Raw genomic sequence first — 26,753 nt, forward strand, 5'->3', positions numbered from 1 at the left:
CTCATTCAAAAATGTCTGGCATTAGAGAGAATCAGTTTCACAAAGTGGACTTGGTTTTGAAAGGCAAATATGAAGGGGGGAAAAAAAGAGAAGAAAAAAAGTACAGGCTCCACTGGCCAGGAGTCTACTTCCACATGTCTGCATTCTTTGTGAGGTAACTCAATTCTCCATAGAACAATAGAGAAACATGCAAAAGGCAAAAAAAAAAAAAGGATCTGAGCCGTACTGGGCCAGAAAATTTACAACTATGCAACATTCGGAGCACACCTTTCACCTGTGCCCACAAGAGTCTTATGCTAAACTGCAAAGGAGCAAGTGTCCCAGTAAACAGAGGGGAGTCAGGTGCACTCAGTAGTAGCTGAACAATGCAGTAGTGCTCACCCAGTCTGTAAAGTAATTGGCACTCTACAACATCCCTATTCATCTTTTGATTCATTCGCACTTTGTGCTGCCTCTCCCTGGGGATCTAATTCCATCTTTATTGAAACATCCTGCCCCTCCGACCTCATTAATTTCATTTTTTTCTTTGGAGGGTTTTTCAAAGTGCCCAGCCTCTCTTTAACTTTGTACTCCAGTGTACTGTGGGGAATCCCATAAATACTCTGAGCTTTGGAAACACTCATTTTCCCACTCATAACCACAGAGATTGCTTCCTCCAGTATCTCGCTGTTGTACTGTCTGTATCTCCCTCTTTTCTTCCTAGGTTGCTTGGAGCCAGGATCTCCCTCTTGATCAGAGGTGGGATATGGCTGTCCAGAGGTAGACTGCTCAGCATCTGAGCCCCAGGAATCTGGTCCAGCATCCAGCAAACTTCTCCTGTTTTGTTTTGGAAGGATAGCCCTTAACTTTTTACTAAGCGCGCTCTCCGTTTGTGAACCCATTACCAAAGAGCTATAGCTGTACTGGTCACCAGTGCGGGACTCCCATGAAAGGTCCATGCCTCGAACTTGTGGTATCTTTAAATCCACAGGAGATGAATGGCTCACATCCTTTTTCCCATCCTGTTTAGTATGAAGTGCCATTTTTTGAAAGGCAGAGTTTTCTGTAAGAAAAGGAAGGTCACTGATGTTGCTGAGTGCACCATTTCCCCTGAATTTCATGCGGCTGAAATTGAATTCATAGTGTGGTTTTGCCCAAGAAGCCTCCCTGGATAATATTAAGTGCTGTCCATGATTCTGTAGTCCAGATGGCCCATGGCTGGCAGCTGTAGAAAACTGGTTTCTGCTCAGCAGTTCTTCGCTAATCTGTAGTGATCGAGCCAGTGGAACTTTAAGAGATGTGGAGTGGCCATAAGCTTCCCTGGTTCCATCTTGCAAGCTTCTTGGAGGTACCCCATCACCACTCCGAAGTCCCTCTGGATGGTGCTGGCTGGGTCTCCCAGGTCGCCTAATTGGATGGAAGGAAACTGATGTGAGCAGGACTTGCACAGGTAGGGAGGGATGGGTGAGGGGGCCACTCCTTTATTAGAAGGCCTTGCTTGGGTAACATCACTTTTTGTGTTATTTATTTTTGTCTCTATTATTATTATTTTTTTTATTTATTTTTTTTAAGTCTCAGCATCAGTCAGTTTTAAAACTTGTTCGCAAAAAAAGAGAAGCTTTTTGGGCAAAGAAAAATGAAAGCTGCTGCCTGGTCTCTGGTTGGGTTCACAAATTCTCGGAGTAGAAAAGGCTTCGCGCGCAAGCGTCTGAAAATAGCACCTTAATTATAAATTACAAAGTAATAGTCAGTCTTCATAGATCTATACACGACTGTGTTGCTATTGTGACGTTACCACTAAACAAGTACAGTAATAAAAGAGTGATACAAAATTGATACCAAATGCAACATATTCAACACACAAAAACCACAGCCACCTGCAGTATCTACACATTGGAGGAAACCTTGGAAGTTGTTTGCTTACACCACATACAAGCTGATCAATGTAAAAACACTTAGCAGAACTCCAAGGAATTTGCTTAACTTGTAGTAAACACTAAATGTAAGAACTGGGATATTGCAGATCACAAAGAAAAACACTACATTACACCAGACTTACCACACTGATTCCTTTTAAATACAACTAGCTGCATAAATACATGTTCCTGATTCTCTGTTTGATATACATCAAGGCTAGAAGAAATGGTCTTTTCTTACCTCCAGAACAGTTATTCAGGTTCGTGCTCTACAAATTTTAGTCCAGATCAGGGGTTAGTGATAGGAAAAATCAGTGTTTTTTAAATATAAAAATGTTAATTTAGAGTATCAAATCAAAACATTTGTTTTTGTTTTTAAATGCTTTTTTTCCAAAGAGCATTCCTGTAGCAAGGAATGCTTATTTAAGGTAATTTTTAGAATACTGTAAACCAAATTATATTGGTCCACAATAAAGTAGCTAAACAAACACACAAACCCTAAAACCTTTCCATATTCAAGACAGATATTAGTTGAAAGAAGAGACTGCAAAAGCATGTCAGGAGGAAGCAATTACATTTTGAAGCTCTGGGATATTAACGTGGTGTGAAACCATCCCGGTTCAGAGCAAGAATGGCTTATTCAAGGATAGGAAATTCTATAGAAAAACTGCACTAATACTTTTGGAACGTTGCATTTTAGATTGTCCTTACTCTAAATATCTCTTATGTTATTCCCTTTTAGCTGACATTTGCGACCCACATGGTGCTTAAAAGGTATACTGCTAATCTCTCTCCAGAATCTGACAGGCCTTAAAAATTATAATCAGGTAACAAGAGTCCACGTGGATTCTGAGTAAAATCCATCACTCTCAAAGAACTGAAGAAGATACCGCTACTATTTCTGATGGACCGTCAGATAAACAACGTGTGCTCCCTACTGGCTCTGTACCAATGAACTAGTAAACCACCCCTGAGGATGCCCCAAGTTTCCCAAAGTTAAGAAAGCATTGACAGCTTGCTAAGGAAACAGAGCTAATTTGCATTAAACAGAGCAGACTGCAGTCACCCTCATTTGCAACACAAATGTGCAGGAAACTATAGGTGTCAGTATGCAATGCTTCGTCTTAATTCCAACAGCTCTGATCAGGACACAGCATGGGATGTTGGGGCCTATAGTCTCCACATTCTGTACTCTGGCTACCCTTTGACGCACAAACAAGGAAGCAGGCGGTCAGAGCCATGTTGGCTTCTGATGCCTTCAAAATAGGAGAACAGAGATTGAAATAATCTTTTCTGAATTGAAACAGACGAGTTGCTGGGAAAGATTTATTTTAGAGTTAGAAAAAAGTTTAGAACTACTAACGTGGTAAATGGGGAACTATACAAGCAAGTACTTGAGATTATTCCTTTTTAATACCTAGTAATAAGACTTTAAGAGGAAACACTGTAAATGCAACCTTCATCGAAAGACACAGTTAAGGAGGTTAGTCACGTCGATGGCTGCCAGTACTAGTTTTTTTAGTAATTAAAAATCCAGCAACTTTCATAAAGCTAAATCCAACAATTAAGTATTCTTTAGGCTAAAATATTTATTTCTATATTCCACTATGTAAGTGTTCTCTGCTCATGGCAAGTTCTCGAGGCAAAATCCCATTGTTAACACCCCGAATCCCTTTGACTCCCAGCCTACCACCTAGTGCAAGTGCCTTGTTCCTATATGAGCATACAGGGTCACTAGACATATACAGCCATAATCATGAGAAATCTGGAGTTTAAAACTAGATTTGCTGATAGAATATTCTCTGGTACCTGGAACTAATTTCTGCAAGAGTGCTGATTAAATTTACTTTCTGTGTGTCCTCATTTAAGCTGCGCTAATGCTAGCAGCGTTGTAGCCCTGTTTGGTCTCAGGATATTAGAGAGACCAGGTGGGTGAGGTAATAGCTTTTATTGACAAACTTCTGTTGGGGAAAGAGACAAGCTTTGAGCTATGCACAGCTCTTCTTCAGGTCTGAGAAAGATACTCAGAGTGTCACAGCTAAATACAAGGCAGAACAGATTGTTTAGCATAAGTAGTTAACACATTCAAAGAGACCATTTAAGGTGAAGTGGCCCATTAAACAATTACAACCCATACTTCATGGGGACCACTCCCTGAGAGAAATCTTTCCCAAATCCCCTCTTCTGGCCTTCAAGCAATGCCTCTACCTTGCCTAAGGAATGATCATAATCAGAAGCAAGCTCCTCACAGACCAGGAGACACCAACTCCAAAGCAGCACCAGACCCTGCCAGAACAACAGATGAAACACTTGCAGACATATCTCCACTGCTTTTATGATCAATAGCCCCAACAACAACTATGTACATGAAACCAGACAATTACTATGCTCGCCAATGAAATCACACAGAAAAATTATAAAAACAGAAACACCCTATCACCTGTGGGCGAACACTTTTCACAAAACTATCACTCCATAACTCACCTCTCAGTCCTTATCCTCAGAGGAAACCTAAACAACACCTTCAAAAGACGAGCTTGGGAGCTTAAATTCATAACTTTGTTAGACACCAAAAATCATGGTTTTAATAAAGACACTGTAACCCACTAACCCCATTTTTTTTGTCCTATGACAGCAGAGGTGTTAACAGGCCACTTCACCTTGAATGGTCTCTTAGAATATGTGTTAACTACTTATGATAAACAATCAGTTCCATTTTGTATTTAGCTGCCACTCTCTGAGTACCTTTTTCAGACCTGAAGAAAAGCTGTGTGTAACTCAAAAGCAAGCCTCTTTCACCAACAGAAGCTTGTCCAATAAAAGTTATTACCTCACCCAGATTGTCTCTCTCATACTATAAGGCAGTTACAAGTTACCCCTCCATAAGATGCATCAACAATAACTAACGACCCACAATTTATGTCTTCTGAACTGCTAAACATTTTTAGTGCTCTGACAACAATTTGTGTTAGAAGAAAGTACCAAAAAAAAAAAAATGTAGTAAGTCTTGTCTAATAAAGTTCAGTTTCATTCACTATCCAAAAAACTTTTACCCCCCCAAAAAACTTTCCAGATTGTTGTGTTAAAAGCACCAATCTCTAAATTATACTGCAAAAATGCAGTCTTCATAGCTTAAGGGGAGAGTGAGTTTTCACCTACACTCAAACTGCTAGCACTGAACCCAACAAGAAGGTGAGGGGAAATCTTTGGCCAAAAGAACCAGCAGTACTGAATTCTAAAATTAAATCTTTTTTTTTTTAAACCTGTCCTGGTTAACAATCAAGCTTTTATTTGGCAGGTGGGAAGAAGGTATTTTTTGCAAAAGGCCCATAATAAAATACTCGTTACTCCAAAAGGTTAAAACCAAAATTAATCGGTAGCAGTTACCAGGAGGCAACTGGTATAAATTTATGCTAAATCAAATAAAATCAATTATTTTTAAAAATGGTAGTAAGTTGTTTTCCCTTACCCATTCCCTGCAGTACTGGAGCTGGCTGGAGAATGGCTCAGAGAGGTGCTGCCGGCACAAGGACTTTTCTTAGTGGACAGATCAAGCACTCCGTCTGCAGAGACATAAGAATCACTTGAGGAGGAAAAGAAACAGGAGCAAACTGTGATTTCTCTTAGGTAAAATAAACATGTTGGGGGACTAGATGGTACAGTGGTTTAACACACTGGCTTTTCATCACTGGAGAGTTGGAGTCACTTCCCAATTTGGTTACACATGATGGCTTCCTTTTAGTCCTCATCGCAGTCACTACATAGACTGGCAGAGTTTGGCAGAATTGACTTCTCTTTACTAGGAGAGGAAAAGGACTAGAGCACCAGATAATGTTAACAGTTAGATGCATACTGCAACATCACCAAACACAAAAGGTTCCAAAATCAAGAATAAGACTCCCAAAAAATCATGATATCGGCTTTAAAATAAGGGTTAAAAATTCTTTGCTTTTTGGTCTGACTCTGGATTTCTGGGCCCATGGGGAATTTGCATGGGATAATTCAATCACAAATGAACACTCAGAAATGCAAGCTCCCTGTTCAACTGCTAGGAATGCAACTTTACCTTTCTCTCCTACTCCATGATGAAGTGTCCCAGTGGGGAAGCTGTCAACCTCTCCCTCTTCTGCCTCCCTCCACATACTCCATGCCCCAGAACAGTTTCCTGCTACAACCACATTCTTGTTCCTTTCCACTCCCATGCCTCCCTCCATATTCTCTTGTCCCTCCCACCTCAATCTCCCTCTCTGTTCCCCCACTTCACATACACATTTCCTAACATTAAAAAGTTTCCTGACCAGTTTCCAGACCACAGAGAATGGGGAAGCCATCTTTGCTAAGGAAAGCCTGACCTCAATCCCATTGGAAACAATGGGAGACTATGGCCATTTGTAATAAAAATAACTTTTTGTGAGGAAAGCCCAGATGCCTGAGATTACTGGCAACTCTGAAACACAGGGCTTATGGGCAAGGCAAAGAGGAGAGTTAACACAGCTACTTGCCCATGGTATGTCTAGCTTGAATAAGTACCATCAATTCTTATGTTCATGATGAAATATATTAAAATGCAGGGGAGTTCTCGGGTTGTCTCAATCTGCCCATGTGACATATATGTATTTTGTTTTATTTCCCAACCCCTCCTCTTTCAGCACATTGTTCTATACACTCTGTTTGGAAATGCAGCATAATCCAAATTTAAGTAAATAGGCTTCTAGTTTTGAATGTAGCAATACCCAGACACAATGTGTTTACAGAAGTACAATAACATAGTGAAACAGCATTCCCTTCTCAAGCAAATATACTAAGGGCTGGTCTACACCGGGAATTTACATCGGCATAACTGCGTTTCTCAGGGGTGTGAAAATCCCGCCCCCCCTCGCCCCCACAGAGATGTAGCTATACTGACCTATCCCCCAGTGTAGGCAGTGCTAGGTGGATGGAAGAATTCTTAGCTACCACCTCTCGGGGAAGTGGATTCCCAGTAATGACAGAAGAACTCTCCCATCGGTGTAAGTAGTGTCTACACTGAAGTGCTACAACATTGCAGCTGCACCATTGTCGTGTTTTAAGTGTAGTCATGGAGCATGACTGCTTCAAAGGAAGCCACATCCATCCCCCCTCTGCCAGGAGGGTCACCACGACATGAGGGTGAGGGGGATCCTTCAGAGTGTTCCCCTTCATTAGCCACAGGGGGATAGCTATGAATCATCTAATTTCCCCCTACACTCCTTCAAAACAAAGATATACCAAAATGGCACCACTGGAACTGCTCCAAGAGAGTCTGTTAAATACATCATTACAACAGGGTTTTTTGCCACATTCATTATCTGTCATGTAGCAATGTGAACTATAATACATACTTGTATGGATTAATCACATAACTGCAAATAATTATGGAATTAAAACATGCATGCACACAGTAAAAGTGTTATGAACATTTATAAATTCACTTGAAGTTTTTCTATATCTTGGCAGATAAAAATAACAACAAAAGCAATTCATCCATTTTCTGAACTACCTATCAATAAATACTTTGTTTTTCAGCACACATTTCTGTAATTAAAAGAGCTAAGACAAAAACCCTCTGTAACAGTCTTTCAGGAGAGGGACTAGGAAGAAAACGGACCTTGTAATGACCTGAATAGTTGAACTCATTTCTCTATAATTTTGCAAGAAGATCCATTCCCGTGATTGAGATTTTTATACCAAATTTAGCCCAGAGCAATCTTCTGTTGGCTGAGTTACAATGTACTGGCACTACCACAATCTTCATTACAACAGCTCTCTGCTGCCATGGTTAACTTAAGAAGTGACATGACCATTTACTGTAAGTGACATTAATGGTATTTGTTCATGACACCGTTTCCAGGATGTGTTTTGTTTTAACCTTCTTACCAAAACCTCCATAAATGTGTCTCTCACAATGAATATTAGAAAGATGTCTGCAGTACCCAAAATTAATTGTACATAAAAATAGCGAAAGGCTTTAAACATGAATCCTTTTTAGCAGGTGTATTTAAAGGCAGTGATTTTCAAAATAACCTTTCCCAATATGGGGTACACAGGCCTACCCTATTTTTCATGCAATCATTTCAGACATCTTTTATTAACACATTCTCACAAAGTTCAAAGGGTTAATCTGAATCATATCAGTCCTGTTAAAAGCTCCTCTGCATTGGACACAATGATCCCCTCTATTCAATACAGTTTCAGGAAAGAAGAGACAAAATGTTCAGCTATTACAATGGTGTTCGGAGAATTTGTTCTTTAAAAGCAGGTTTGACAGAAAGCAAGGTTATCCATTTAACACAAGCTCTGCAGCACCGCACTATAGAAGATATTCAGTCTGTACTCTGCAAAGTATTTTTTATGTAACAAAATAAACTTCTGCTAAATACATAAACAAGGAAATCATTGTATAATTCAGGGGTTCCATTTTTTTATCCTGCATTCACTAAGCAACGTGCCATACAGTAACTAGCATTTCAAAAAAATACTGCTTCTAATCCAAGCCAAACACGATTCAGGACTACTGTTCTGACCAAATAAAATAAGATAACATTATACATAAAGCGTCCTAACTCTCTGATCTTGCCTTATCAGCAGGTACATAAACAAACACACTACACATGTTCATAGCATAGCTCTCCTTGTAACAGTACCCTTGTTGCTAGAGTCAGTTTGGAGCCTTGTCAACAACTCTCCTCCTCTAGCATTAAAGGCACATAGATTTTTATAGCCTCCAATTTTTCAGCAACTTCCTTCTCCCACCCCATCACATCCAATCAGTTACTACATTATGCACTGCATTATGGGGTCTACATCTTTGCCATTCTGTGTTTCAATTAACAGTTTACACTTCTAATTCTTCCCTGCTTTGTGCCAACAATGCCTCTAGCATATTGGAACTGAATGCAAGATACTTTTGGTAATAGTCATACCTTGTTCACTAGGTTCTGACTGAGACTTTCTGACAGTAAGGTCCAGAGGCGAGTCTTGGTCAGCCATGAGAAGTTTGCTGAGCACAGGGTTCTGAGCAGTTGCAGCCGTGGGAGAGGAGGCGACCAGAGATGCTTTCAGCAGGCTTTGGTTCTTTGTGCTATTGGGCTGGCTGGAGTCCTGAGTAGAGCTGTTTTTTGAGGTATATTCAGCAGCAAACTGTCGGATCATTCGCTGCATGATCTCCCGGGCCACTAGGGGGATATTGGGGTCAGAGACCCCAGGACTGTCTGTAAACATTAGAGATTTTTTTTAAAGGAAGAATTTTACAAGTAAAACTTTGAAATCAAAACATTACATTTCATTCTCTAGATTTTCTTAACGATGCAATACATCCTTCAAGGAAACGCAACTTATTCTTAAGAGACCTAAATAACAAAGTGTTGCTATTTATAACATAGATCCTCAATAGAACAATATTCCTACAAGATTTAAGTAATATTTCCTAAACTTTTTTTTCAATAAGTATATCCCAAATGGACCTTTGAGAGGGGTTGGGGGTGAAAGGAGAATCAGAATCATGAAGGAAAATGTACAGTAATAATTTTAAACAGAAGTTTGTTACAAAAAACAGAACAGGTTTACGGTGGAAGAGTGGAGTAACTTACCTGCAGTAAGTTACCGGGAGTATTTTAGAATACAGATATTCAGGCCTGCCTGTAGACTTTAAGAACTTAGGTGTATTTTTATCACTTAGCTAGTTACAGGGGTATAAAAACAAAGAATCAAAATCACAGTCTGCCTGTGTCTGGGTCTTCTCTCCCTAGGAGAGTCTGAGGCCTTATTCTTAGGCTGAGGCCTTTGGCTAAGCAGCAGGGGCAGCCATAAGCTGGGAAGCGAACGGTCCCATCCTCACATCCCAAACCCGTCACATTGAAATACGGTGGGGTTGGACTGTTAGGAAAACGATCCTGTCCTGACAGTGCCCAGCACCACCAGATAAAGAAACAGATCTGAGGATGGTTAAAGAAAACCTAGTTTGATAGCATCCTGTCTGGCAAGAAATCACTTATCAGTGCTTGTGAAACCCTCATTTCTGTATGTTTTATCTTTATGGACCCCACTTTTCTATTGTTAATCTGTCTGCTATGTTACGTTAGGATTGGTTAGTTAAATTTCAGTAAAATTATTGGTTAAGGTATAGCTGAGAATATTACTATATAAACTGGGGTCAAACAGGAAGTGGGGGGAAGGGAAATTGGAATCATGTTTGCTATGGGGGGGGAACGGGAACAGGGAACAGGGACACAGGCAAGGCTCTGTGGTGTCAGAGCTGGGAAGGGGGATGTGGGGTAAACGCTCTGCGGCGTCACAGCTGGGAACAGAACACTGGGGAACAGACCCTATCGGCGTATAGAGATAAGCCCGAATGGTGTGAAGGGCTTCGGAATATGCTTGTTTGGAAACTAACCCCAATAAACATTGCATTGTTTGCACTTCGGACTTCTAGTCTTCTGCTTTCTGTCTACGTGACAAGAACCAGGGGAGAGGGTGAAGGGAAAGCCCTCTAACAGAGTAACTTCCCCAAAAGCACAGTGGTACCCAATAAATATCCCCATGAGTGGGGCCTTATTTCTCTGAGTCACAGACTCCAAAGTAATTCCATCTAAAAAGCCAAGAGAAGTTCTAGGAATCCTTTCCATCCCTTCCTACACAGTCACTGCAGCATGAGGTTCATTATTGAGTGAAGTCCTCTAATACGAAAGGTGCTGAATAAAAACTAACACTATTTTTAAAATAGGTGCTAAGCAACTAATAAGGAATGTGATCTGGGGAAAACAAGGAATACATTTTATTTATTTATATTAAAAACACCAGTGTTTGTACAGGGCATATCACAACAAAGCCCCAATTCTGTCTGGGGGTTTGGGGACTAGTTCAATACAGATACATTTTAAAATATTATTACGGTTTTAGATTATTCATGCTTTGTGGACAGGCAGCAGATCCACAACTACTACATCAGAGAAACTAAGAAGTCCTGCTACACCAGCTCGCAGACACCTCCTTGTGTTTAATTTGGCCACAGAACAAGTACTCCTGGTGATTTCTGAAGCTTTTAAGACTCGATTTTCATTATATTATCATATGTAATATTCAGATAAGTCTGTGCAATAGAAAAACAAGTTTTTAAAACTTCAAAAAGGGCTACTTGTAGCCAATGTAATGAATCTTCAAATGGAGAAAAACAAAACAAAACAGTAAGTGCTCATTTACCCTTAATAGCTGCAATCTGTTTTAGTTGTCTGCCTAGGTTAAAATGTTTTTGTTCTAGAGAAAAAGGAGAGGGGAATAATATTATGTGCTGCATATTTCAATGAATATAGTGTTGCAAGCTTTGCTCTCCACTACCTTTTTTGTCATCTCTTGTATTAAAAATAAAAGATTCATGGGGCAAGAACCTGCCATTTTATTTGTCTGTAAAATACTAGTATGTGGACTTGAACCAGGGTGGATAAAAATCAATTATTTAAAAAATATAAAAATAAAAATAAAAATCTGATTTTTTTTTATTTAAATCAGATTTTTTTGATAAAATGCTTTTTGCAGAAAAAAACTTATCTAAAGATAGTTTGAATTAAGATACATTATAGCTCAAAGATATCTCATCATGGAATAGGGATTATAAATTCTAAGTCTATAGTCTGAGACAATATATTCATATAATTTTTAAGAAAAGTTTTGTAAACGAGTTCCAATAGTTCATGGATTAGGGACCCAATCTTATGGGGTTCCAGGGGCTTCTGTATAGATTATTTAGGTTAATCTTTCTATCTACCCAATGGGACTCAGTGTTCAGTCTAGAACAGGGGTTCTCAAACTGGGGGTCGGGACCCCTCAATGGGCCGTAAGGTTATTACATGGGGGATCACAAGCTGTCAGCCTCCACCCCAAACCTCACTTTGCCTCCAGCATTTATAATGGTGTTAAATATATGAAAAAGTGTTTTTAATGTATAAGGGGGGGGGGGGGTCACACTCAGAGGCTTGCTGTGTGAAAGGGATCACCAGTACAAAGTCTGAGAACCCCTGGTCTAGAAGATACCATCAGAGATGCTTAGTTTTGCAGTTCTCAAACTGTGGATTTGTGTCTCCAGAAGTAACATGCTTGTTAACAGCAAAAATGTTTTTAAATAAATAAATAATATATAGGTGAGAAATAACAGACCTCAACCCTATTGTCCCTCTGCAAATTTGTGTACACAGAGTCAATCCCTTACCTCTCTCTAAAAGTGCAAAGTTTCAAAAAGTTCAATGAATAGAAGATAGTTGGGGGCGGAATAGATCTGGACAAGGAGAAGAAGTCTGGAGATAAATGTGAGAAGAGAGGGACAGGCAGTAGAAACAAAAGTGAAACTGTTTGAGCAGCACATTCCAGAAGTCTTGAGGTCTTCCTGAGTGTAGCCTTCATTGATTTGAGATCTACCATACCGTTCTCTCACTAGAAGGAAAAACCTATAATGGCAGCAGGCCCTAAAAGAGACCCAGTTTGGGAATATTTTAATGAAGTTCCTCTACCTGTGGGTAAGACAGGCATGCGTGCAAAATGCAAACAGTGCAACAAAGAAATGCAAGGCCTGGTTGCCTGAATGAAACAACATCATGAGACATGCGTCTGACGAAGTGGGTATTCACCCACGAAAGCTTATGCTCCAATACGTCTGTTAGTCTATAAGGTGCCACAGGACTCTTTGTCGCTTTTTACAGATCCAGACTAACACGGCTATCCCTTTGATACTTGACATCATGAGAAGTGTTCTTTCTCAGGAGGAAGCTGCGTTGAAGATGATGAAAGGAATATGTTTGAACATGCAGGATCTTCAGGTTGATAAACTTTTTTATTTCATACTTCTTTCTTAAGGACTGCCTGTCTTCCTTCTGGACTATTCTTGAATTCTCATGTTTGAGCAAAAAATATAGTTGTTACTCTATGGTACTATAATTTTAGATGCAGTTGTGATAAAAAATAAATAGCTGAAATAGGCAGATCTTCCTTTTACAATTTCACCTTTAAAGTAGTACTGTCAGTGAATGCAATGAGTAATACTAAATGAGCAGTATGGTAATAATAATTAAATAACTGCATTGACTTATTTTGTTTATGAGAATCCATCCTCAACATACAGGATTCTGAAGACTATCCACCTTCAAGATCATCATCATCATTTTCTATAGTTTCAGAGTTATCTGCCAATGATGGAGTTTCAGTCACATCATGTATGTCACATAGCCACAGTATATCACCTGTAGCAAAAAGGAAAAAAAATCTCCATCATCCAGAAACAACATAAGTTTGTGATAAGAACCAGCATATTACAAAAAGAGGTAATTGATGAAAAAATTGCCTTGTTTGTTTATGCAACAAATTCTCCTTTCCGTATGATTGAGAACCCACACTTCATTAGCATGGTTCAGTCATTAACACCAGGATACAGTCCACCCAACGGAGCAGATGTCACAGGCAAATTGCTGGATAAAGTGCATGAAAGAGAAATTGAGCAGTGTGCAAAAGGTCTAGAGGGTAAAATTGTTAACCTGAGTCTTGATGGGTGGAGCAATGTCCACAATGATCCTGTTGTATGTGCTTGTGTGACAACAGAAGAAGGGAATGTCTTCCTTACAGACACAATTGATACATCAGGAAATGCGCACACAGCACAATACTTACAAGAAGTAGCAGTAAAAGCTATAACAAACTGTGAAAAAAAATTCAAATGTCTAGTACGCAGCTTGGTAACAGACAATCCTGCAAATGTATCCAAGATGAGAAGAAATTATTTAGAAGAGAGTGAAGAGAGTCCCAAACTAATAACATACGGTTGCAGTGCTCATTTGATGCACCTCCTAGTCAAAGACTTCAGTGTTCCAGAAATAAAGGTTAATGTTGTTGAAATTGCAAAATACTTCCATAACAACCACTTTTCAGCAGCTGCTCTGAAAAAAGTGGGAGGAACCAAGCTAACTCTCCCACAAGACGTGCGATGGAACTCAGTAGTGGACTGTTTTGAGCACTATATCAAGAACTGGCCTAATTTGATGACAGTTTGTGAACAAAATTGTGAAAAAATAGATGGCACTGTCACAGCCAAAGTTCTCAACATTGGGCTTAAGAGAAATGTTAAATACATGCTGAGTACCCTGAAGCCTATTTCTGTAGCCTTGAACAAAATGCAGGGAAATAGCTGTTTTATTGCTGACGCTGTTGAAATTTGGAAGGAACCGAGTGAGATCTTAAAAAGAGAAATAAACAATGACAGAGTTAAATTACAAGCATTAAAAAAACGAATGGGACAAGCACTATCTCCAGCTCATTTTCTTGAAAATATTCTCAATACTCGGTACCAGGGTCAAACCTTAACTTCTGAAGAAGAGGAGTTGGCTATGACATGGACATCCAGCAACCATCCCTCCATAATGCCAACTATAATAAACTTCAGAGCTAAGGGTGAACCATTCAAGAAATAAAGAGTCCTGTGGCACCTTATAGACTAACAGACATATTGGAGCATAAGCTTTCGTGGGTGAATTACCCACTTCGTCAGACGCATGAAGAAATATAAGTTTGCTGATGATGTTTTAAAGAAAGTCACGCCAGTGAACTGGTGGAAGTCACTTAAGCACTTGGATTCAGAGACTGTTGAAGTGATAATCTCACTTTTAACAGCAGTAGCTTCTTCTGCCAGTGTAGAAAGAATATTTTCTTCCTTTGGACTAATTCATTCCAAATTGAGAAATTGTTTGGGACCTGAAAAAGCAGGACAGCTTGTTTTTCTTTTCCAGATTATGAACAAACAGGAAAATGAAGGTGAAGACGACTGAGTTAGCTGCAGAAGCCAATATTTTAAGTTTCTCATGTTGACCTGGCTGACATAGTCGATTTAAATTTTTTTTTTTAATATTTCATTTAACTATTTTAATTAAAAACTACTTTAACAAAAACAAACCTGATTTTAAAAAAACTTGAATGTTTAACTAAATTCAAAAATTCATATGATTGTTTTGTTAAAATATTATATAAGTTTGCTGTTGAGGAAAAAAATCCAGAATACATAACGTTGTTGTTTTAGTTAAATAAAACAATTTAAATGTCTGTCTGGTGATGTTCTCCTCCTAATACAACATGGCAAGAAAATCCACCAAATATTAATGATTAACCTGTTGAATTGGAGATAGTTCACCTCCCAATGACTTCATAAATATCTGCTTCAATTACCTTTGGTAAATGAAATAACCAAACAATCATTCATTTTCTGATATAGCTATAAAACTAATCTGAAAATTTTTCAAAATAAATCACTTAAAAAATGTATAATGTGTACCTTCTAGAAATGAAACCTACATCTACTTCTGAGCTGTGAAGAATATGTATTAAGGTTATAACAACCAACAAGAATGCACTTTTATATAGAAATCCATGATTAAATCAAGTCTTCCTGACTAGTGATTTAAATCATGATTTAAATCTCCTTCTTTAGAGGTTTTTAAGGTCAGGCTTGACAAAGCCCTGGCTGGGATGATTTAGTTGGTGTTGGTCCTGCTTTGAGCAGGGGGTTGGACTAGATGACCTCCTGAGGTCCCTTCCAACCCTGATATTCTATGATTCTATGGTGCATATAGCAAGCCACAATCTAACCCTAAATAAATAATACCAACAACATCTTACTCCCTGTGAAGTTTAGTTCACTATACAATCACATTTCATAATCTTATACTGGTATAATAGTCTTAAACTTCTGAAAGGTTTATGTAAATATTTAATGTATTTCTGTACATTATACTAGCCCTTTATGGAAGTTTTCCTGTAAAGGGCAGGGAACACCAGGAGTTTATCTTGGGCTGAGATGTACCTAAGATTTTAGGTACATAATATACAGGAAACAGACAAGATAGATTCATGAGGCTTACATTGTAACACAGAGGACGTATAAAGGCTCTTTTCACCTCAGGTGAGATCTTCTTTTTCCTCAAGCTTTTATTAAGGCCTATTGAAGGATGTGCAAGATATGTCCAAAGAGAGTAAAAAGAGTCAAAGTTCTTGAAGCCTAGATCTCAGACCCAGACACTGGCAGCAAATATTTTGACACATCCCCTCAAGGTATACATGGGACGATGCAGAACTCTTCAAAAACATGAAAGCTGCCTGGGGAAATTTCACACGAGGTGGATTACATGCAGATATAGAGTGCCCACAACATGGGGTATAGCTTATAACTGGATCAATTAACATTTCCAGATAAGGAGAGAAGACACAGAACATACACCCGCAGTCACACATCACTCCAACCTGCAGCTTTAAAGGCACAGACACTGTCATGTGCCTTCCAAGGTAGAGTGGCTCAAGATAATCTCATTAACTCATGATAAAGAATTAGGACAGAAGAGCACAAACTACTGAATATAAATGATAAATACAAATAAAATACTCAGCACTTATATAGCACTTTATATATTCAAAGCATTCTACAAACAATTCTCAAATTTAAACGCTAAAGAAGAATAGAGTTGAGCATAACAGCAAGCAGCAGAAGTCTTGCTGATGCAGCTGCACTGTCTCTTGAAGCCAAATGGACACTTCTCTTGGGTACCATTGGTTAATAATTAGAAAATTAAATAATTTTTTACAATAAAAGTACACATCTAACAAAAGCTTAGAATTTTCTCAAATAGAAAGAAAAATGCTATAGACTGGTGGACTACATAAATGGTCTAAAGCATAGTCCATGAGTAAGGCTAAGTTTTTATCACGGTTATTTTTAGTAAAAGTCACGAACAGGTCACGGGCAATAAACAAAAATTCACGGCGCCTGTGACCTGTCCGTTAACCAGGGGCAGGGCTAGGTAGGGGGAGGAATGGAGTCCCATTGGGAGCTGCGGGGGAACTGACAGCCCCGGCTCCAGTGGCTGCAGCAGGGGCGCAGCCACAAGGGGTACACAGGCCCCGTTCCAGAACTGGCCGCAGCTGCGGGACAGGGGTGCATGGCCCCAAATACAGTCCCCGCTAAGCCTCGGCCACGGCAGGGGGGCATATGGCCCTGGGAAGCTGCAAGGGGGGCACATGACCCCCAGTGCAGCCGCCGGGCAGGGGTGCGTGGCCCCAGCTGCAGCCCTTGGCAGAAGCCGCGGGGCTGGAACGCACGGCCCCTGCTGCAAACCCTGCCAAACCCAGAACACTGTGGGGCTATGGCGCATGGCCTGGCTGCAGCCCCCGCCAAGCCCAGGACCCTGCCAGGCAGGGATGCACAGTCCCTGCTGCAGCCCCCAGCGGAAGCTGCGGGGTTGAGGCGCGCAGCCCCGGCTACAGCCCCTGGTGGAAGCTGTGGAACCGAGGCGTGCGGCCCCGGCTGCAGCCCCCGCCAAGCCCAGGACACTGCCAGGCTGGTAAGCATGCTGTTACTGTCATGTAGCTGAACAAACCAAACACAAACACACACTAAACAAAGGCCAAGACAGACAATGAGCTGCATTCTTCAGTCTGCTTGAGCTACAAGTTGACTGTGGCAAATTCTCTTTGCACAGGGAACTCTATCTCTCCCCTCAGTATAGGGGAGCACAGGTGCTCCAGAGCTCTGCCACACCTATCCTCCACTAGTGTGGAGCTTATGGCAGTGGTGTAAGTTAGAGCAATCCCTCTATGGCAGTGTTGCTAGGACTTGGCAGTTCAGCATCAGAGAACTACAGGTCAGATGCAGGGAAGAACTAAGCCCTATATCAGTAAATACATCTCAGTGGATACTTCTTTCACATGTCTATTTGGATATCCACACTCTGTCTATTAAAATCTGTTACCCAAAAAAAAAAAAAAATGTATTGCACATGCAGAGCACATTATTTTCAGTGGCTAATATTTTATTGTATTAGCCAATCGTTTTTTCAAAATTAGGAGGGTGCTCATTCTTCATTGAGACCTATGTACATGCCACATTTGAAGTTTTCAATTCAATCTTACTTATACAAGTGCAAAGCACTTGAAAAACTACCTGTTTCCATCCCGGTATAACTCGGAAGGGGTTTAACAGATTTCTTCCAGGCTAATTTTTTAAAATTATTTCTGGATTGAGAATGAACATGAGAAATTTAAACCCAAAAAGCAATTTTTGCCTTTAACAAAAAAGTCAAAGCCACTGAAAAGAGGAGCTTGGAATTAAAACTTTATCTCAACTATGACTTTAGTAATGAAATAGCCAACCTTCATATCATCCTACAAGATTTATGTATTTTATGCGATAGATCATTATATACAATTCATATTTATTCATCTTTGGTAATAGTCATAAAAGAGGGGCTAAAATATGGTTATCTATTTAAAATGCCTTAAATAGATGGTTAATAGAAGGGCAGGATGTTGACTGGCTACAGCAATTTCTAATTTGGTTATTTTAAACATAGGCCTTATATTGTCAGCCACCCAGAGCCAATGTGGAATTATTGATTTGGCAGATATTTGCACACATGGGTTATGCTGAGAAGTACATTCAAGACATGTTTAGAGGCAACTTCTGGCCTCCTGTTTCCCAGGTTGGCAGAGGCTGTGGAAGTGAGTTTCCAGCCTTCCAGGGAGAACAGCATAATCTGAATACCTCTTGGTGCCACAGGACCCTCTGTTGTCTTTTACCACAGTGATTCTTCAACTCTTACTGTGCTGATAACTACATGGTCCTCAAAGCATTTAATACTGTGGATCCCTGGGAAGGTCACCACAGACCACCGTTAGAGAACCGCTGCTTTAACAATGCTGACTGCAGAACAGAGACAGCACTAGAATGGATCTAATGACCACTTATTTTCCATCCAACTCCCCACTCACCCTTGCATTGGGCAAATATTGAACACAGCTCCCTCAAAACACAAAAAAAACCAAAACCACACAAAAACAACCCAGTGCTCCTGCCAGGGTGGCTTTACGACTTGTAATAGGTGTCTCTCCCAGCCCTTCAGAGAGAAGATGGTTTTCTCTTTACCCTTTTCTAAAACTAAACACATTAAAGGGGTAAAGTAACTGAAAACACCGAATGAATGTTGAAAACTCCAACAGCCCGTCTTTGAGACACTAGTACTGCATGCAAAGGGCCAGGTCAGAGATGCCATTCTTTCACTAAGACCAACCTTTTCTGTAAAAGACTGCATTGAGGAACTCTTCTGCTTGCCTCTCAAACCGAATGATTTTTGCTTGCTCTTGTCTAAGTAGAGCTTCTTGCCCAGCTTCTGAAGCTGGCTCATCCAGACTGAGTAGGTGTTCCTGAAAAAAAAAAAAAAAAAAAAGTAATGAAATGAAATGTTTGTAAGCTCTCTCCCCCTACCACATTAATAAATCACTCACAGCTATGAAGCACTCTTTAAACCAGCACCATTATAAAAAGAGGTTTTTCAACCAAAACTTTTAGTTATGCAATGACTGCCTACCCAATAGACCCATCTTGATAATTAAGGTTTAAACCTTAAGTCACATCAACAACAACAAAATCATGAAATGCAGTATGTTGGAAAGGCCAAAATATTAAATATAAACCTAAAGAGGGTAACCAGTGCTTTTCCTAGTATGACAGCAGTAGAGGAAATGAGGGATACCTAGGAAGGAGAAAAGGCTGAATATTTCACCTTGCATTTGGCCAAGAAACTGGCTTCAAACTCTTAATTTTCATTGAGAACTTTTAGTTCTATATGAAATATAAGATGATAGAATACACAGAAAATAATTCTCATCCCGCCCCCACATTTTGCACAGCTTCCAGGCAAACTGAACATGAACTGAGCACCGTCTGTTGCAAGATACATAACACCAACTTTTAAATGGAGAATAACCTTCTAGATTCACAATATTGCCATAAAACTGGAATGAACAGAAGACTCACAAGCTCTTGAAATCCCTCTTACAATTCAACTGAGAGCAGCTGGTTGGTTTCAAGAACATTCCAAAACAAAAAGCTTCATTACAATAGAGAGAGGGGTGTGCATGTGTCACTACAATTTTTATTAAAAAAAAAATAAAAAAAAATAGAAAACTGTAGTTAAAAAACCTAGTCAAAAGTCCAGAAGTATATTTGTTCATTTATTTTTAAAAGTGCAGTTGGTATGAATTATTTGGCAAACCTTAATTATATCAGTTGTACTGTAGTATAGTCACACACTGTCTATTAAATCTTTGCTATAAAATGGGTGGAGACCACTGGATTTTGCAAATTACCAGCTTTTCAGTTTAGCAAAGTAAGAATTAGCTGGGTTCTCCTATACATAATAATGTTCTATATTTACTTTGTCTCTGAGTAGATTGGTTGAGCTGGAAGGCATATTCCCTTTTGGGTACATCCGTGTGCGTGGCGTGTATAAGAATGCCGGGTAGTTCTTTTTAAATGTCATTTTTGCAGATTGTAAGTTTGAGTTGATATTTGTTCATGTTATATTTTACATTGTTTGGTGCAAGGAAGGTGTTATGACAAATTCATTTTAAAAAGTGTGAAGTGTTATACAAATTAGGTGCAACTCTTTGGATTCTGGGAAGCTGCCAGTGCCACAGAGTTTGGTAGACCTTTCCCAGTTATCTCCCACTATATACAAAGGCACTTTAAATGAAAGAGGCAGTGCAGTTTAGTGGATAGAGCACTGGAGTGCACTCCCAGTTCCCTTCCCAGGTCTGCCACTGGCCTGCTGGGTAACTTTAGGCAAATCACTTCATCTCTGTGTGCTTCAGTTTCCCCCTCTGTAAAATGGGGATAAAGATACTGACTTCCTTTGTAAAGTACTTTGAGATCTACTGACGAACTGTGCTATATACAAGCTAGGTATTATTATATTTGTGTATTTCATTATTCCTTCCAAATGACTCATTTGTACATTTAATTATTTCAGGTCATTTCTCCAATTTAACAAGATTGTTTTATTTTTGAATGTTCTCATCCAACGCATTTACTATCCCCCTATGAACATCACATAATCCACAAATTTGTGTAGCGTACTCCTCACTCCATCCTCCAAAACAACTGCTACAAATACATTAAACTTTTCAGTATACTTCAGTTAGAAAGATTGTTTTCTCTCCTTTTAAAAAATGTGTGTGAATCTGACTGCTTGTGAAAGCAAGACTCTCAGCACAGACTAGAGCCAAGACCAAGGGCAGGCGTTTCCCCTAAATAGCTCTGCTAAGGCACCTCAATCTTGACCTGCACCACCCACTGTCATCCCAATCCTGAGCTTTCCTTGAGCGCAGTCTGCTAGTCATGCTGAGTTATGTGATGACTGATGTGGACAAAAGAGGACTAGAATCAGACTACTAAAATCATTTTTACTTCTGATCTCATCAGGGTTTAAACATACATCTCTGGAAGTGCATCAACTCATTGTCCCATCTAGTCCCCCAGACAGAAACAGTAGGGATGGTGATGGGAGATGAGTGAGGGCTTGGAAAGGGGAAGAAGGTACTGACCAAAACCATAAAACTGGACAGTGTTTGCAATTGTTTCCTCCAGGCTGCAATTTCAATTACACAACTCAAATTCTGTAACTACACCAAAACAGCACCAACTCAATCCACCCTGTGCTGTCCAGCTCCCTTCCTAACATCGTCAAAAGGAAGGATGTGAACTGAACGAATAGAACTACTGTGTAAAGCAGTCAGGCAGTACAGGGAGCATTCAAGCTGACTGAAATCTCATGTCTGTGATAGAAGTACAGAATAATTACAGCACTGTTATGGAAATTGCAACCTAGAACTCCCTAAAAGAAGCCAGATAAAGATACAGTTGAAGTAGTTTATTGGAAGGAAGAGAGTTCAAACAAACCAGTACTATTCATAATTAAACTCTGTCCTTCAGCTGAAGACATACACACATGCGCCAAGTGAAATGGCATCCTTTATTATTTAATTAACAATGTAATCTCCAGGGAGCTTTTACTTGAAGTAATAAAATATATGATTATATACCACACTGTCTGCAGCCCCCTCAAAAATATCACACTTGGTGTTACATATGGAGCTAAGGACACCAGCAAGGGTTGGAATGCTGCATAGGCAGAGCCATATTTCCATGGGAAAGAAAGCACTTCACATTGCTCAAGTTATTTCTCTGGAGTGGCGTTGCCCAACCACATCCATCTCTCCTCCAGAGGGATGATCTTCATGACACAGAGCCATCATGAAAGGAAGGGAGGGATAAACGGGAAATCCCAAGGGTTCCAAAAAGAGGCTGTAATGTTTAAACCCACAGTGGGCATGGGGAGGAGAACCTACTAACAGGATTATTTTTACTGCATTAACAGGGAAGTTAAAAGTATGATCATATCGATTCCTTTGACACTGTGAGAGAGACAGCAAGATCTACTTTTTAAGAAACACAGCAGGTACAGGGAGCCTTCCTAGCTGCCTTCAGTTACTGTGCTACCAGTTATGAATTCATACCAATGTGAAGGTCAGATTAGATCAGGGGTTCTCAGGACAAATTTTTTGGTGGCCTCAGAGTGCGGCCACCAACTCTTGCTGGTGGCCACTCTCACACTTTTTCCTAAAATACTTAATTAGCTTTAGAAAAACCAATAAATATGCACATATACATGTCCAAATTATTGTAATTTATTTATTGCTAGCTATAAATCTGTTGTGAAAAGTGATATTAACAAACATATAAGTATCACTTTTCATAGCAGACTTACTCAGCCCCGGCAAGCCTGGGAACAAATTAAGCCCTGGATGGGGGGGCCAAGGGAGGCAGCGGGGGGGCTAGAGCCTGAAGCCTCATCACCGGAGTCTGAGGCCTGCTGCTGCGCAGCCGGAGCCCGGGACTGGAGCCTGAAGCCGCGCAGCCGGAGCCTGCAACCCCACCACCCCAGGGCTGAAGCCCAAAGCCTGAGCCCCACCGCCCCTGGGAAGGTGGAGAACCCACTGGGTGCCTGCTCCTCCAGTGCTGTGCCCCAGGTATCTCCAGAGGGTAGCAGGGCCCAACACCTGCTGGCGGCCCCAGCAACCAACACCAAGGCAAGGCATCCAGGAGCAAGAGGGAGGGGGAGTGGCCGCTACTTTGCCCCCGCCCCCAGCCCTGGAGGCTGTGGCTGCAAGAAAAGTCCCTGGTGGCTGCATTTGAGAAACGCTGGACTAGATGACCATAATGATCGTGCCTGGCCTTAGCATCTACACATTTCTGTTACTGCAGCCACTCTCGCCTTCTTCCATCTGTTTAACTCTTTTGATAAATAAACTCTGTCTAATTCTATGATGACTGACACTCAGCTTAGCCTTGGCACATCTCTCCTCTCCATCATATTCAGAATCTTAAATCAAATCCTCCTCGAGCCTAACATGTTTGGATAATGAGGAGCCTCAAGTCCCTACGTTATTTCGAGTGTTCTTTTGCTGCATTCCCCTCCTGCGTACTTACTTCTGAAATTTCCTTTGACCAGTGAGAGCAGAACTCCATCCAACAGTCCAAATGTGGCCTGTCCTGCATTTTTCCTACTCACTTGTTTAAAAATGCCACACAGTATAAGGGATACAGTAAGTGCAGAGCTTAATTTGTAATGGAAGAGGTGCCAGGGCTCAAACAATTTTTTTTACTTTCATAACTGACATGCAAGCCCAGAGATACTGGGGCTATGAACTGCCAGGCCCAGAGATGCCGGGGCTATGAACTGCCAAGCCTGAAGGTGCCAGGATTCAGCCCTGGCACAAATTAAGCACAGAGTAAAATGACCCTAAAGAGTTAACATTTGCTGCATATTAACGTCTATACTTTAAGGTTTATCTCACTCAATGTACATGGCAGTCAAGTCCTGTGCACAATTGGAACCATGTGTTGATACTAGAAAGACAAAGCTAGCATGCTATATTCACAATACAGCAGGGACAGCCAAGCTTTCGGCTAAGGGCTGTATTAGCAATGGGACAGGAACAAGAGGACCATACCTAATTTGCACAAAATGGACCAAATTGCAGATGCTCTTGGCTTAGATTTTTGCCCTGTACCTAGCAATACCAGACTGCTCAGTATCTTTATTTTCTGTGGGACTGTTTGTCTAAATAGGCAATTCAGATTCACCCAAATCCTTCTCAAATCTGCCTATCCGCCATCTGATTCCACTTCCACAGATGGGGCCTCCCAGCCTTGTAACAGTTCCTGACAAGATAGCCAAGCTCATCCTTGATGTAAATCCATTGGCTTCAATGGAGCTACACCAAGGATGAATTTGATTCACAGAGTTTGCATTTCGTGTGTTTTTGGAACAAATTGATAAATGAAACAGTACTAAGTCACCAGGAGCAGATGGGATGCAGCCAAGAGTACTAAAGCAACTCAAACATGAAATTATAGAATTTCTAAATGGGATATGTAACCTATTGCTTAAATCAGCCTCTGTACCAGATGACTGGAGGATAGCCAATGTGACACCGATTTTATAAAAAGGCTCCAGTGGCAATCCTGGCAATTACAGGTGGTAAGTCTAACATCAGTACCAGGAAAACTGGTTGAAACTACATCAAAAAACAGAATTATCAGACACACAGATGAACATGATTTGTTGGGGAAGAGTCAATACAGCTTTTGTAAAGGGAAATCAGGCCTCATAATCTATTAGAATTCTTGGGGGAGGGGAGGAGGAAATCAACAAGCATGTGGACAAGGGGGATCCAGTGGATATAGTGTACTTGGCCTTTCAGAAAGCCTTTGACAAGATCCCTCACCAAAGGCTCTTAAGCAAAGTAAGGAGTCATGGGATAAGTGGGATGGTACCTCTCACGGATCAGTGACTGGTTAAAAGATAGGAAACAAAGGGTAGGAATAAATGGCCTGTTTTCACAGTGGAGAGAAGTAAATAGCAAGGTCCCCCAAAATCTATACTGAAGCCAGTTTCTGTTCAATGATCTGGAAAAAGGGATAAACAGTGAGAGGGCAAAATTTGCGAATGATACAAAATTACTCAAGATAGTTAAGTCCAAAGCAGACTGTGAAGAGTTACAAAGGAATCTCACAAAACCAGGTGACTGGGCAAGAAAATGGGAGATGAAAGTCAATGTTGATAAATACAAAGTAATGCAAATTGGAAAACATTATCCCAACTATAAATACCAAAATGATGGGGTCTAAATTAGCTGTAACCACTCAAGAAAGAGGTCTGGGAGTCATTGTGGATAGTTGTCTAAAAACATCTACTAACATGCAGCAACAGTCAAAAAAGCTAACAGAATGTTAGTAACCAGTAGCAAAGGGATAGATAATAAAACAGAAAATATAATGCCACCACAGAAATCTATAGTACACTCACAGCTTGAATTCTGAGTACAGTTCTGGTCACCCCATCTCAAAAAAAGAACTGGATAAGTTCATGCAGGAGAGGTCCATCAAAGGCTATGAGCCAGGATGGGCAGGGATGGTGTCCCTAGCCTCTGTTTGCCAGAAGCTGGTAGTGGGCGACAGGGGATGGATCACTTGATGATTTCCTGTTCTGTTCATTCCCTCTGGGGCCCTTGGCATTGGCCACAGTCAGAAGACAGGATACTGGGCTAGATGGACCTCTTGTCTGACCCAGTCTGGCCGTTCTTATGTTCTTAAAAAAAGATATATTAGAATTGGAAAAGGTACAGAGAAGGACAACAAAAATGAGGAGGAGTATGGAACAGCTTCCACCTGAGGTCAGATTAAAAAGACTGGGACTGTTCAGCTTGGAAAAGAGATGACTGAAGGGCAATAGAGGTCTATAAAATCTTGATTGGTGTGGAGAAAATGAATATGGAAGTGTTATTTACCCCTTGACATAACACCAAAACTAGGGGTCACCCAATGAAATTAATAGGCAGCAGGTTTGAAATAAACATAAGGAAGTACTTCTTCACACAACACACAGTTAACCTGTGGAACTCATTGCCAGGGGATGTTGTGAAGGCCAAAAGAAATAACAGGGTTCAAAAAAGAATTAGATAAATTAATGGAAGATAGGTCCATCAATGACTATAAGCCAAGATGGACAGGGACGCAATCCAATGCTCAGGGTATCCCTAAACCTTTAACTGCTAGAAGCCAGGACTGGATGACAGAGGATGGATCACTCAATAATTGCCCTGTTCAGTTCACTCCCTCTGAAGCTAGATGGACCATTGATCTGACCCAGTATGGCCAGATACTGTTCTTATGATAGCAGCTACCACAACAGTACAGCATTACTCTAACAAAGCAGATCATATTCAGAACTCACTGTGTTGGTCGGGGGGTCTCTTAAAGGAAGACAAGGTACCCCTCTCAAAACAGTTCTGCATCTGTTTCCCCCCCCCCCCCGTGCCCCCAAGAGCCTTAATAAAAATCTTAATATAAAAATAAGTGGAAGGTGGCAATGTCATGAGCACTGTGGCTAACAGCAGCTAGGAGCCAGCAACATACAACAGTAAGGCACTTCCTATTTGCACAAACCGCACTGCCTTGAGCTGTTGCAAAGAAGGCTTTGTCTTTTTTTTTTTAAAGTGTGCTGGGAGAACCTGCTAATAGACCACATGGTATATTACATTATGTGATCACTTCCTGCAGAAAGAATTCGAAGCCGAGAGGACCAGCTAGCCAGATTTCACTGAAACAGTTAAGCCTTCCTGCCTACATTACAGAACCACATTTCTGCACATGGACTGAGCAGTGACCATGTGCTAGCACTTGTTGCAAGCATGGCTACAGTCTGGTTACAAAACTTGTGTGTGGACAGAACTGTGCTCCTCCACATCCAGGCTGTGACTTGGTTACAAATGTGGCAAAAAACTCTACTATGTAGATGAGCCTTTTTATTCAGAGAAAAACAGGTCCCAGGATATGGAACAAGACTGCATGTTGGGGCTCTGCATCTCCATGCCAAAGAGGAGGGCAGTCACTGACTACAGTGTAGATGTGCAAGCCGCAAC

General features: G+C 40.6%; 1 protein-coding gene across 4 annotated transcripts in view; it reads right to left on the reverse strand.

Moving 5' to 3' along the window:
• Positions 1–26,753, reverse strand: part of LCOR (ligand dependent nuclear receptor corepressor) — a 92,775-nt gene that overhangs the window by 39,088 nt on the left and 26,934 nt on the right. For 3 of the 4 annotated variants that reach the window (XR_002908979.1, XM_026650868.2, XM_026650869.2), the window contains 3 exons: positions 18,998–19,130; positions 8,837–9,124; positions 5,365–5,458 (listed from right to left, as the gene is read on the reverse strand). Coding sequence is in view for 3 of the 4 variants with exons in the window: in XM_026650868.2 (XP_026506653.1) it covers positions 5,365–5,458; positions 8,837–9,124; positions 18,998–19,130 (515 nt within the window). In the remaining variant the exon portion in view is untranslated. Of the gene's footprint in view, positions 1–394; positions 1,387–5,364; positions 5,459–8,836; positions 9,125–18,997; positions 19,131–26,753 lie in introns of those variants that run through there. The other variant, XM_024215724.2, reaches the window with a different exon arrangement.

Source organism: Terrapene carolina, unplaced genomic scaffold (assembly GCF_002925995.2).
Source record: "Terrapene carolina triunguis isolate 2854851 unplaced genomic scaffold, T_m_triunguis-2.0 Scaffold95, whole genome shotgun sequence".
NCBI lineage: Eukaryota > Metazoa > Chordata > Testudines > Emydidae > Terrapene > Terrapene triunguis.